At 35.1% G+C, this 14,564-nt stretch overlaps 1 protein-coding gene across 2 annotated transcripts in view; it reads left to right on the top strand.

Moving 5' to 3' along the window:
• HACE1 (HECT domain and ankyrin repeat containing E3 ubiquitin protein ligase 1) overlaps positions 1–14,564 on the top strand; it is a 103,942-nt gene that overhangs the window by 36,323 nt on the left and 53,055 nt on the right. For both annotated transcript variants that reach the window (XM_029944102.1, XM_029944103.1), the window contains 4 exons: positions 1,289–1,385; positions 2,407–2,508; positions 3,127–3,233; positions 9,390–9,540. In XM_029944102.1, the coding sequence (XP_029799962.1) occupies positions 1,289–1,385; positions 2,407–2,508; positions 3,127–3,233; positions 9,390–9,540 (457 nt within the window). The remainder of the gene's footprint in view (positions 1–1,288; positions 1,386–2,406; positions 2,509–3,126; positions 3,234–9,389; positions 9,541–14,564) is intronic.

Genomic DNA, 14,564 nt, shown 5'->3' with positions numbered 1-14,564 from the left:
AAGAGACTGTTTTTATTCCGTTAGATATTCTTTCCTCCTTTATCAAAGATTAATTGGACCGATACATCTGTGGGTCCATTTCTGGGTTCTCTATTCTGTTCCATTGATCTAAGTGTCTGTTTTTGTGCCAGTACCTTACTGTCTTGATGATTACAGCTTTGTAATACAGCTTGAAGTCCGGGATGTAATGCTTCCAGCTTTGGTTTTCTTTTTCAAGATTGCTTTGGCTATTTGGGGTCTTTTCTGGTTCCATACAAATTTTAGGATTGTTTGTTCTAGCTCTGAAAAATGCTGGTGTTATTTTGATAGGTGTTGCATTGACTATGTAGATTGCTTGGGTAGTATTGACATTTTAACAATATTTGTTCTTCCTATCCAGGGGCATGAAAATCTTTTCCGTTTTTTGGTGTCTTCTTCAGTTTCTTTCATAAGCTTTCTGTAGTTTTCAGTGGATAGCCAAAGTATGGAAAGAGCCCAAATGTCCACTGACAGATGAATGGATAAAGAAGATGTGATCTATGTAGATATACAATGTAATACTACTCAGCGATCAAAAAGAATGAAATCTTGCCATTTGCAACTACATGGATAGGACAAGAGGGTTTTATGCTAAGCCAAATTAGTTAGAGAAAGACAAATATATGACTTCACTCATGAGGACTTTAAGATACAAAACAGATGAGCATAAGGGAAGGGAAGCAAAAATAATATAAAAACAGGGAGGAGGACAAAACATGGGAGACTCTTGAATATGGAGAATGGAGGGTTGTGGGACGGGATGGGTAAGGTGTATTAAGGAATCTACTTCTGAAATTACTGTTGTACTATATGCTAACTAATATGGATTAAATTAAAAAATAAATTATTAAAAAAACTTAGTAGTCTTCAGGATATCTGGGTGGCTCAGTTGGTTAAGCGACTCTTGGTTTCTTCTCAGCTCATGATCTCATGGCTTGTGGGTTCGAGCCCTGCATTGGGCTCTGTGCTGGCAGCATGGAGGCTGCTTGGGATTCTCTCTCTCCTCTACGCACGAACACTCACGTATATGCACGCACACGCATACGCACACAACGCACGTATACCCGCGTACGCGCATCACCCATTCTCTCCCCCTCCCCTACTCACACTATCTTTGTCTCTCTCAAAATAAATAAACTTAAAAAAAAATTTCTAACCTCCCCCCCAAACCTTGTTAGTTCCCTGTTGATTCATATTAACTGTTTATAATTCATACAAAAAGACTGAATTAAAAAGAGTAGTTTTTTAACATGGCTTTATTTCTATATAGTCACGGTCAGAGAGACACAGCACAGATTCTTCTATTACGCGGAGCCAAATATCTGTCAGATAAAAATGGAGTGACGCCTCTGGATTTATGTGTACAGGTATGTTGTTAGTATAGATTCTTAGTCTTTTATTTTATAATAGAAACTGAGGTTGGTTAAAATCCCTTTTTTTCCTGAAATGAGAGGGTGGTGCCAAGATATTTATTCTGTAAAGAATATGATTTTTTTTGAGAATATGATCCTTAAATAGGAACTATGGCATTATAAGCAATATAGATTCATCTCAGTTGCTGACACAAGAGCATCGAAGGTTCCTAGAATCTCCAGAGTGAAAAGGATGTCTTTTTGTACGTGAATGAGATGGCTGGTGGCTAAAAGCCTCTGAAAGCTCCAGGATGGGGGCTTGTTGCTAGGGGAGCCAACCGTGTGACTATAGGGCAGTGTCCTGTCCCATTCCCTGGGAGGTGAGAGGCGCTGGAGATTGAGTTCAGTCATCCATGACCAATATCCTGCCTATGTAATGGAACTTCCATAAAAACCCTTTAAAAGAGGGGTTCTCAGGGAGAATCCAGGTTGACAAACACATCAAAGTTGTGGATGGTGGCATGCCCAGAGAGGGCATGGAAGCTCTGTGTCCCTTCCCACATACCTTACCCTATGCATCGCTTTCATTTGGCTGTTCCTGGGTGGTATCCTTTATAATAAACAGGTAATATATAATAAAATAAAGTGTCTTCCTGAATTCTGTGAGCTGTTATCAAATAGCAAATAGATTATCAAACCTGAAGAGGAGTTTGTGGGAACTCCTGAGTTATAGCTGGTTTATTCAGAAGTATGGGTGGCCTGAACTTGTGAATGGCTTCTGAAGGAGGGGCCACTCTTAGGAGACTGAGCTTCTAACCCGTGGGGTCTGTGCTCATTCTGGGTAGTTTGTGTTCAGATTGAATTAAATTGTGTGACACTCAGTTGGTGTCCACAGACAGTCGGAAAATTCTTGGTGTGGAAAACATACGCATTTAGTGTCAGACTGGTGTGTAGAGGAAACAAGAAGTTTTCCTTTCGGAACTTTCTTTTAAACTTAGATAAGTTTAAATCCTTTATTTATTTTTTTTTTTTTTAGGGTGGCTATGGAGAGACTTGTGAAGTATTAATTCAGTATCACCCTAGGCTTTTCCAGACAATTATTCAAATGACACAGAATGAAGATCTCCGAGAAAACATGGTGATGTAATTGTGCTAATAGCTTGTAAAAGAACAAGCCTTATTCATGCTTAGCATATATGGCATTTTAAAATGTGCTTGGTAACTTTATTATTACAAATATTTTAATGATTAGAATAGTCTGCATTATTGGAAAATATGAATATATACGAACGAATTTTGTGCTAATATTTAGCCCAAAGAATCTTCTGCCGTCTGGGTCTGGTTTTTGCTTAAAATAATTAGAATTTTCCCCATAGGTAGGGGAAAATAATCTAAGGAGGAATATCATAGTATCATTAGTAATCACTAGTTTTTTGAGCTCTAGATTTGTAATAGCTTTACTCTTTGAAAAATTGCAGTTGAAATTTCTCTTGTAATTTAGAAGTTTGGAATTAAATTTCTATAAATGAACTTGGTGATTTCACTATTGTTTATATTTTCTATTGCCTTTTTACTGGGTAATTTTGAAATTTTTTATGTCAACTTTGTTTTAGGTTTTGTAAGGCAAAATAACTATAAAGGACTTGATTTAAACTAATTGGCTTTGGGATACTTTTTAAACTAATAGGTACTTAATTTCTTGGTAAAGTTTAATGGATTATTGTATAATCACAGTTTTTATTTGTAAAAAATTTAGTTACGACAAGTTCTGGAACATTTGTCTCAGCAAAGTGAAAGCCAGTACCTGAAGATTCTAACAAGCCTTGCTGAAGTTGCCACAACAAATGGTCATAAACTGCTTAGGTAAGTGTTTCAGAATATAAGCAAATCCATAGGTAGCAGAATCTGTCAGCTCTGTCTCCTTTCAGGTTTTTCTGGGAATAGTTTATTTTGTTGGATGTTTTTGTCAGTGGTAAGATGTTCTAAAATTCTGCTGACTTAATTGTTTTGTTTTAAAGAACAGAGCAATTACTTAGCTATTGCTGGGAGATTTTAGTCTCTACAGAGAAGGAAAACAGGGACTTATTTAAGTGGATTTGGACATAGGTTTCTAAAATTTTATAAGATGATAGATTAGTCATCTAAGTACGCGTACATGAAGAAGAATCATGAAAACTTAGGAGTCTTTTGTTGTTATTGTTCCTCACCCAAGAAATAGTTTGGGAATTGTGATTGCTAATTTATAGAACTCTGAGTATAGGCTACTCTTCAGGCTCTCAGTGTACCTTCATGATTCCTTATAAAGCTTTTGCTCTAAACTGTCCCCCTCTGTTCAGTTCTTTATTGTTTCCAAAAGATGCTTTGGTTTTCCTGCAACTGTACTTCATTGTATATAGTTTGGTGTCCCAATTAAGAATAAACAGCCATTTAGAAATGGTTAATGTGTTATTTCTTAGCTTATAAATTTGGCCTACTTCTAATATGGAGCTTTCCCCTCTGTACTTTTCATTTTACTTCCTTCTTTTAACACACCGGCAGTCTTAGAACAGGTCATGGTCTTCTCTCATCTCTGTGGTTGCAGTTAGAGTTTCTTCCTCCCAACTCCATGCTATTTCTGTACATCAGCTACATTGTCAAGTCCATTATGTTAGCTTCTTGTTTCTGCCTTCCTTTGGGCTTTTCGTGTACTCAGACCAGAATCATATTCTGTACCATTTATGTAGAAGGATCTTTGCTAGGCCCCTTACACTTATGGTACCAAGGTCACCCTCTTTTGTTTTTTTAGACATTAAGTCTTTCTTCAGTTCTACTCACTATACTATTTGCTAATTTGTATCATTCAGTTCCTAACTTTGAGAATACTTAAGATTCTTTTTATGGGATTCATTGAATTTCAGCTTTATGTAATGCTCTCATTTTATTTAGTCATTTCCATTAATCCATTTATTTGATGAGGGCTTTCTGTGATTCAGACGTAGCATAGCTCAAGAGTCTGCCAGACACCGGTTTAAATCCAGGTATCACTATTTACTGTGTGAGCTCAGCAAGTAACTGTTTGAGTTTCCCTTTTTTGTTCACCCATCCATCTAATACATATTTTTTAGTAACTCCCATTCCCCAGGCCATCTGGTAGGTGATTGTGAATAAAACAGATAAGATCTCGCCCTATATTTAATTTTACAGCCTAGTCAGGATTTTATTTCCTTGTTGGAAAATGGTAGTAAATATTTTCTTGATGAATTGTTGTAAACATGCAATAATAAGATACTGGGAAGTGCCAAGCATAGTGTTTGGCACATAGTAGAGATGGTGATGATGATTATATATATGGAAAATGCCAGAGATCATGATTATAATTATTTGAAACACCTTGTTTTTCTATATTAGAAAACTAGCCTGGTTTTTTCTACCTAAATCTCTGTCCTATTTTTTTGCTTTTCCACAGTAATGAGAAAGCCTATGCTTTTATATGTTTATGTTTTTATTTTAAGTTCACCTTTCATACTTTATAACCAAGAACTAAACTAAGGAGCATTGAAATAAATTATTTTATTTAAATCTCACAATAATTTTGTTATTTAGATAGCTATTTCCATTTTACATAGAAAAAAACTGAAGTTAACAATTTACCAAGCTAATACATAGAAGAACAAGGATTCCTGGTCTCACTAATAAAGAGCAGATTCTGGGTTCCAGTCTAGCTCTTAAAAGTAATAGAGAGATGAGTGGCACAGGAGTAGGGTAGGAACAAGGGAGCCATAGCCAGAACAAGTTTTAAAACTAGTTTACTAAACTGTACTGCCTCACCCCTCACAATGCTCCTTTTCAAATGCTCTATGAAATCTATTAATTATGGCCATTTTGGGGCTCTAAGTATCTTTTTCTTTTATTTTTTTAAATGTTTACTCATGGGGTGGGGGGAAGGGCAGAAAGAGAGGGACAGAGGATCTGAGGCATGTTCTGCGCTAACAGCAGCAAGATTATGACCTGAGATGAAGTTGGACGCTCAACCTGCTGAACCACCGGGTGCCCCTAGGTATCTTTTTCTTGAGGTTGTTAGTGAGTATTGGTTATTAGAATTATATTGTAATTTATTGTGTTATTTTCTGTTTTGGGACATCCTCTCTTTCTCCTTTACTACCTTAACCTAACACTACTACCACACTCACCAGTTGTGAGTTCTTTATTCCCCCCACCAAGCAATTCTTCAGCACCAGCTGGCATACAGTTTAACTCAGCTTTGAAAACTATCCATATATAGATACATCAGATCTCATAGGTTAAGGACTCCTTCCCAGGAGACTGCTCCCGCTTTTAGATGCCAATTCCAAGTAGTAGGTCCCCAGGTTAGCCATAACTTCTGTCTTACTTCACTACAGATTGGAGGGTCTCATGACCTCCTTCCCTTTAGATTTGGTTATATTTTAGAACAGCTCACAGTATTCAGGGAAACACTTAGATTTACTACTCTGTTAACAAAGATATGATAAATGATGCAGATGATCAGCCAGATGGAGAGATTCATAGGAAAAGGTATTGGAGGGTCTCGAGCATGGGAACTTCTGTCCGCATGGAGTTGGGGGCATCAGCCTCCCAGTATGTGGATGTGTTCACCCGTCTGGAAGCTCCCTGATTGAGGTGACCAGCCTCCATCCAGGAGTCCACTAAGGTTCCCCTCAGTAGAACAAAAGAATACTGCTATCACCCAGGAAATTACAAGGGATTTAGGAACTCTGGATCAGGAACTGTGGTCAAAGACCAAATATTAGAACAAAACATGTTCCTAGTGTTCTTATCACTTAGGAAATTATGAGGGTTTTAGGACCTTTGTGCCAAGAACAAGGAGTAGAGACCAATACATATATTGTCTCACTACTGCCAAGATAGAGTAAGAGGATCTCAAATACAGATTATTCCCCCTGCCAGTTTATGTTTCCTGGTACTTTTGCAAATCGTCTCCCTTTTGTTCATTCATTTATGAATCATTTTGTGCTTCTTAATCCACAATGTGATATAATTTTGGCCACGTTAATAGAAATTTTAATTAAGAAAACTGATTCAACTATATATTAAGTGACAATTGAAATGTTAATTAGTTTACTTTTTAAAAAAATGCATAGTCTTCTGTCTAACCAATTCTAGGGATATTTACTAAAGATAATATATATTTACTTTTTAAAAAATTGTTCTTAATGTTTTTTAAAATTTATTTTTGAGAGAGAGAGAGAAAGGGAGAGAGAGGGGGAAACAGAATCCGAAGCAGGTTCCAGACTCAGAGCTGTCAGCGCAGAGCCCAGTGCAGGGCTTGAAATCACGAACTGCCGAGATCATGACCTGAGCCAAAGTTAGACACTCAACCAACTTAGCTACCTAGGTGCCCCTAGATAATAAATATTTATTTGTAGTCCCTTTTGCACATAATGTGTGTGACTAACAGTGAATTATCTTGCTTTCTGTATACTTATGATTAAAGATAAAGATAGTTATCAACGTGCAAATGAATAAAGAAATGACAGCTGTTTGCTTAGTAAGACATTGAATGAAAGTATATGTTTATATAAACCAAAGATAAGTTCATTGAAAGGCCTTAAATTAGAAAATTATTGTTAAAACTTTTATATTGAGACCTTGTGACTTGGGAAGAAATTATCATTTTATGATCAAGTGGAGAAAGATATGATGAAGTTTAGATTTTATGATATTTTTGTATAATACTAAAGATTTCACTTGTAATGTGAAAAGTAGCATTTTTTAGATCAGTGACTCAGCTTGGAAGAAGTTTAAACTGGGTATACTAATATAAAATTATTATATGGTATTAATAAATGAGATGATATTCAGAACTCCATTGTTAAGAAAACACTTCTTAAGTCATGAAATGTTTTCTAGATCAATTATTTAAATCTTTAAATATATGGCAGTTTTGCAGAGGAAAGTCAAATTCACTCTTACTCATGTAAAAATTTTAGAGTAATCATAGTTAATTTTTCAAAGAGTCATAACACAATAAAAAAAGAATAGTTTCAACCAAACTACATTTCTGTTTTGTCAGTCTCAACAATCTTATGACATAAAATTAGAAACACTTCATAAAGACAAATATATAAAAATCAGTACAAAGTTACTAAAACAAAATGTTTTGCTAATATGATGTAGCTATCCCAGTTCAAAACAGTATGGATAGTAGTAATTGCATATTTAGTAATAGCTGTAACTGACAGCTAATTTTCATTGACTATTTTTAACAACTTAATAATTCTTAGAATGAGAAACAATGACTATTGAAGTGAAAATGTCAGGAAATTTTGGTTCACATATCACCAGCATAGACAATACCCTCTAGTTGGCACTTACACACTGGAATTCTCAAAAGTAGGCATTTGCTATTTCCCCATTACTAATCCATTTCATTTCATTTCATTAATTCATTAAAAAAATTTTTGACGTTTATTTATTATTGAGAGACAGAGCATGAGCTGGAGAGAGGCAAGAAAGGCGTAGACGTAAAATCCGAAGCAGACTCCAGGCTCTGAGAGCCTGAAGTGGGGCTTGAACTCATAAACCGCGAGATCATGAACTGAGCTGAAGTTGGAGGCTTACCCAATGGAGCCACCCAGGCGCCCCTAATTAATTTATTTTTTAAGTTTGTTTGTTTATTTTGAGAGAGGCAGTGAGCAGGGGAGGGGCAGAAAGAGAAGGAGAGACAGAATCCCAAGCGGGCTCTACACTGCCAGAATGGAGCCTGACACAGGGCTTAAACTGTAAGGTCTTGACCTGAGCTGAAATCAAGAGTCGTATGCTTAACCAACTGAGCCACCCAGGCTCCCACTAATCCTTTTAAGTATTATTATTGACATACAGTTGATATACAATATTATATTAGTTACAGGTGTACAACATAGTCATTCAACAATTCCATGTGACTCAGGGCTCATCATGATATGCATAGTCACTATATGTCACCATACAGTGTTATTACAGTATTATTAAGTATATTCTCTATGCTGTACTTTTCATCTCCTGTGAGCTGGGTAAAATACATTTAGTGGAAGTTAGGGTAAGCTTTGATAATTAAAGGATACAGTTGTATCCATTCTGCCCAAAAGTTTATGTAAGTACTCTGCTTTTGTGCAACTGTTGTAATATAAGATAACTGATGTTAGAGATTCCAAATTAAACAACTTCCTGAACAACAACAACAAATATTTTTTTATAGGTCTGTCATGAGATTCAATACAGATTTAGCCTAACTCCTACAGTTTTCTCTGTGGAAGAGTGGTTGGTTGATATTTGTAATGGTGAACAATTCCCAGGCACTATAAGATTCTGAAGGGCTTTTGATTTGTCAGAGGTTTATTTCATGTTCAATATTGTTGTGTCAACTGGATTTGAGTTTTTTTTTCTTCATAGTGGTATGTATATCCTATATGTAGAATCATAAAATGACTCATTATGTAGAGAACCGTCCTGATGCTGATAGTAACTTTAAGATTATTCAATGTAAGTGTTCTACTATATGTGAACTGATTAGGAATCTTGGGTTAGGGAGGGAAATGAAGTTTGGATAGAAAAAGTAGAAAGTTCAGCTTCTACAATGGAGTTGTAGGTTGACTTAAGAACACAATCAACATTTCTATTATTTTTTCCTCTGTGAAATGTTCTAAGAGTCCTAAAGACTCCAGTCAATTTATAAATATACTTTTGGAAGTGAAAGAGATTGCCTAAAGTTGATGTCTCAAGAAACCAACTGTTGGTGCTTTCCTTCATATTTATGCTTTGATTATTGGTTCTATTCTGGTTGCTTAAACATTAATAATACCTTCATATGCAAACCAAGTAATGTATAACAACTTCCTGTTAAACACAACATTCCATCCCCTATCACGATAGGAAAGGAACTTCGCCAGTTATATTAGGAAACAGATGATTAATGTGATGAAAATGTTTTAAAATAAGTATTTTAAGATATAATTTGTTTTATTCCATCTAACCTACTCATATTTTAACTTTTATTTTCAGCTTGTCTAGTAATTATGATGCTCAAATGAAGAGTCTTTTAAGGATTGTGAGGATATTTTGTCATGTCTTTCGAATTGGTCCATCTTCTCCCAGTAATGGAATCGATTTGGGCTACAATGGGAATAAAACTCCAAGAAGCCAGGTGTTCAAGGTCAGAAAAGTATATAATGTTGTTAAGAAGATAGACAAAAAAGAGATAAATTTGACAAAGCATGCATTCATTAGTCAGAAACCTCATAAACTAAGTTTGGTTCATACTTGTATCATGTTTTAAGTTAGGCACACCTTTCTCCTTTCATCCCTGTCTAGTCATTAGCAAGTCTTAAGTGGTGAGCTTTCTGTATTTTTCTTATAAGTAACATTTTAATTCCATACTTAATGTTTAAATCTACTTTTTTTAGGGACGCTTGGGTGGCTCAGTCAGTTAAGCGTCTGGCTTTGGCTCAGGTCATAATCTCACAGTTCGTGGGTTCGAGCCCCGTGTCGGGCTCTGTGCAGACAGTTAGCTCAGAGCCTGGAGCCTGCTTCAGATTCTGTATCTCCCTCTCATTCTGACCCTCCCCTATTTTGTTTCTCAAAAATAAATAAAAACAGAAACATTAAAAAAGTTAAAAAAAATCTACTTTTTAAAAATTGGATTACAGGTTTTATTTATTTATTTATTTATTTATTTTAAATGTTTTATTTATTTTTGATACAGAGAGAGACAGAGCATGAGAGGGGGAGGGGCAGAGAGAGGAGACACAGAACCAGAAGCAGGCTCCAGGCTCTGAGCTAGCTGTCAACACAGAGCCCGACATGGGGCTCGAACCCACAAATGTGAGATCTGACCTGAGCTGAAGTCGGATGCTTTAGCTGACTGAGCCACCCAGGCGCCCCGGATTACAGGTTTTAAATGTGGCAATATATACCCATTATGCTTTTAAAAAATTTATTCAGAAGTAAAGAAAATAACTAGTTTTCTTTTTTTTTCCTTGTGTCCATTTTTTTTCTTAAGTTTATATTTTAATTTCCGTTAACATACAGTGTTATGTTAATGTCAGGTGTTCAGTACAGTGATTGAACGATTCCATACATTGCCCGGTGCTTATCACAAGTGTCTCCTTAACCTCCATTACCTACTTAACCCATTCCTCCTCCCCTCTCCCTTCTGAAGATACCTAGTTTCTATTTAGAGGTTATTATCACATATGTGTTATGTGTGTGTCCATATATGTGTTTAAAAAGTAAGTTTACTTTCATTTACTGGGTTTACTACCAATTAATTCCTTGGATCACTTCAAGAAAGAAGCATTGATTATTTTCTCTTTTAAAAATTAAAAAAAAAAATTTAATTTATTTTGAGAGAAAGTATGAGCAGGGGAGGGACAGGGAGAGGGAGAAAGAGAGAGAGAGATATAGAGAGAGGGAGAATCCCAAGCAGGCTATGCATAGTCAGCATAGAGCCTGATGCAGGCATTGATCTCATGAACTGTGAGATCATGACCTGAGTCAAAATCAAGAGTTAGATGCTTAACTGACTTAATCACCCAGGAACCCTGAGATATTTTTAAAAAATATTTTGTATTGCTTTAGTACTTCCTTTAAGACAGTGTTGCTACCCAAGTTAAATTATAATTTTATGAATTAAGCAAAATGAAAGTGGCCATAATTGCTATTGTTAAGGCCTTTTTTGAGGCAAATCTTTAAACAAGTCTGATTTTGGATAAATGTGTAACTTTATAATTGTTTTCATCTTAGTTTTTTAAAGGTAATTTATCTTAAATTTTCATGGTATAAAATTTGCTTTTGGGTTCAGGAAGGCTTATATTTCTTTAAATAGTCTTCTGAGTATAAATATAGGTTATCCAAAAAGTGACATAAACACCTCCCCAGAACTAGTTATGATTGACAGCTTTACTCTCTGTAAAATTTTAAGTAAAACTAATGACCTATGTTAAGTGATTGCTTTCTTACATGAAATTTTTTGGGCACTTATAAATAAATACGTTGTAAGCATTTTGACCCTGGTCGATTCTTTAATAGCTAAAATAGGTACAGTAGGCTTTTAGAAAGGTGTGTGTAAGGGTCTTGCATCTCTTTGTGTGCTTCACTGTTTTTTAAAGAATTAATGTGGAGAAGAGTTTTCATCTGTGTGTGTGTGAGAGAGATTATTATTTTTCTTTCTTTTTTCCCTCTATTGTGCCACCACCTGGAAGAAGGCAGTTATACATCTTTTTCTAATTCAAATTTTGGTTTTTTGCATACCGCTTCTTCAACACTAGTTTGGAGTGACAACTTACTGTCTTTGTAAAATTTGAATCTAAATATTGACGCAGTATTTTGTTCGTGTTATTTTAGGTGAGTTTTACTGCTGAAACAGTCACATTACATGCAGTTGTTTTTATTGTATTCTGGTATGACTCATGCTGATTTGATTTTCTGCTTATCCTTTCTACTTAACCTATAATGATGAATCAAATCAGGTATAGATAAAGTCACTATTATCCAAATTGGGTGTAGATTATATTCACTATTGTCTGGGTTTTGTTGTTGTGTTGGTTAAAATTTGAGTCTGCCATGTGTGATATCAGAAATGATATCAGAAAATATCAGAAGTTAATTAGTATCCTCTCTATAGGAATTTCGTGCTTGATTTCAAATGTTAGTTTTCTATCTAGCCAGTACTTGCTAACAGAGTAGAACAGAGTAGAAAACAGAGTAGAAAAGGGTATCACTGGTTTTCTTTGAGCTTTTCTTTGTAAAATCTAAACTCTGTTTTGATTGTCATATATCAATGACATATATAATATAAAAAGGTTTTTTTTTTCTATTTTATTTCATTTGTTAGTATCTTTTTTTTTTTTAAGGGATTGTTTTCTGCATCATTGACATTTGCTTTTGCCTTTGACCATTATTATTTTTTTAATTTTGACCTTATACTTTGGTAAAACATTTTTATTACAAAACTCACCTAAGTTAAAAAAAATAAATGTTACTCTTAAACATTTATTAGTCTCTTTCCATATAATTTTATGAATTAAGTGTGGACAGGAGGATGATAAAATGATCTGCCCTCCCACTTACAAGGATAAAAAATAGAAACTACATTGTCATCTATTTATATAAAGTCTTCTGTACATTGTGTGGTAATTCAGAGTTGTAAAGATCTTACCCATTTCCTGAGCTCCTGCAATGTTAGACTAGAAATACCATTTTAATTTTTACCACATTTTGTCTAAGGTAGCAATTGATCCCTACTTTCCATTTCATTAACTAGGTACTCCAACATGTCATTTTATTGTTGGGATTAACTAATGGGTTTTCTATTAAGAATGAGTGGGTTTATAGGCCATGTGGTTTTAGTAGGTGAAATTGTTTAACATTTTGTTATTAGTTTTCTGCTTTATCTTAGAAATCCTTTAAGTTAATCTTAACACTTAGCCATTTTTTCAGTGTTAAGAGATTTTTATCTAATGCCTTGGGAACTTTGGAGCATCTGAATGAGAAGGTAGTTATAGTTCTTGAAGCCATGTGACCATGAGGAAGACAATTTAAGCTTCCTAAATCTTGATATAGGAATCAATATTTGTGAGAAGTAAGCTGTGACTATTAACACTTACATAGAATTATAATTGGGAAAATTTAGAAACTAAGAAAGATTGAGAAACTTTTAACTTTAAAATCTTATATTTTGGGTTGTAACATTTGACATTATTGAATTTGATAATAGTGGGACTATTTCAAGATACTATTAAATTTCAAGATACTATTCCAAGATGCTATTAAAGAATTTAATTTACTAATGCTTTCCTGTCAAATTTGTATCTCACATTGGTACATGGATCTTAAATTTTTAAAAATTGTCTGGCAAGTTTATTATAGCTTTGAAATAGAACTTAAAATGTTTTGAAAATTATGTATGATTTTCAATAATATGAAATGAAGCAATATTTCACAATGGCAAGATCTGCTAATGTCTATAGTCATTGACTCATTTTTCAGTAATAGTTTTTTATTTTTTTGGTGCTTTGGAACTTAGCTCATTTTTTTTAAGTATATCTACTTTGATCTAGCTATTCCTTTTTTTAAAAATTAATTTATTTTAAAATTTATATCCAAGTTACTTAGCATACGTGCAACAGTGATTTCAGAAGTAGATTCCTTAATGTCCCTAACCCATCCCCTGTCCCACAACCCTTCATTCTCCATATTCAAGAGTCTCCCATGTTTTGTCCCCTTCCTTGTTTTAATATTTTCTTTGCTTCCCTTCCCTCATGTTCATCTGTTCTGTGTCCTGAAGTCCTCATATGAGTGAAGTCATATGATATTTGTCTTTCTCTGACTAATTTTGCTTAGCATAATACCCTCTAGTTCCATCCACATAGATGCAAATGGCAAACTTTCTTTCTTTTTGATTTAGCTAATGTTTTTTTATCATTATTATTTATGAACATAAAAAGCATCATAGGTAAGGCTTGAAATGGCTTATTTTTGTTTATTTATTTATTTTTATTTTTTAATAGTTTATTGTCTAATAGTAATTGGTTTCCACATAACACCCAGTGCTCTTCCCCACAAGTGCCCTCCTCCATCACCACCACCTCTTTTCCCCCTCCCTCTTCCCCTTCAACTCTTGTTTGTTTTCAGTATTCAGTAGTCTCTCAGGTTTTGCGTCCCTCTCTCTCTCTCCAACTCTCTTTCCCTCTTCCCCTCCCCATGTTCCTCTGTTAGGTTTCTCCTGTTAGACCTATGAGTGCAAACATATGGTATCTGTCCTTCTCTGCCTGACTTATTTCGCTTAATATGACACCCTCGAGGTCCATCGACTTTCCTACAAATGGCCGGATTTCATTCTTTCTCATTGCCATGTAGTACTCCATTGTGTATGTATACCACATCTTCTTGATCCACTCATCAGGTGATGGACATTTAGGCTCTTTCCATGATTTGGCTATTGTTGACATTGCTGGTATGAACATTGGGGTACATGTGCTCCTCTGCATCAGCATTTCTGTATCCCTTGGGTAAATCCCTAGCAGTGCTATTGCTGGGTCATAAGGGAGTTCTATGGATAGTTTTTTGAGGAGCCTCCACACTGTTTTCCAGAGGGGCTGCACCAGTTTACATTGCCACCAACAGTGTAGGAGGGTGCCTGCATCCACACCCTCGCCAGCATCTGTAATCTCTTGATTT

This window comes from Suricata suricatta, chromosome 7, assembly GCF_006229205.1.
Source record: "Suricata suricatta isolate VVHF042 chromosome 7, meerkat_22Aug2017_6uvM2_HiC, whole genome shotgun sequence".
NCBI lineage: Eukaryota > Metazoa > Chordata > Mammalia > Carnivora > Herpestidae > Suricata > Suricata suricatta.
This window is presented reverse-complemented; position numbering and strand designations above follow the sequence as displayed.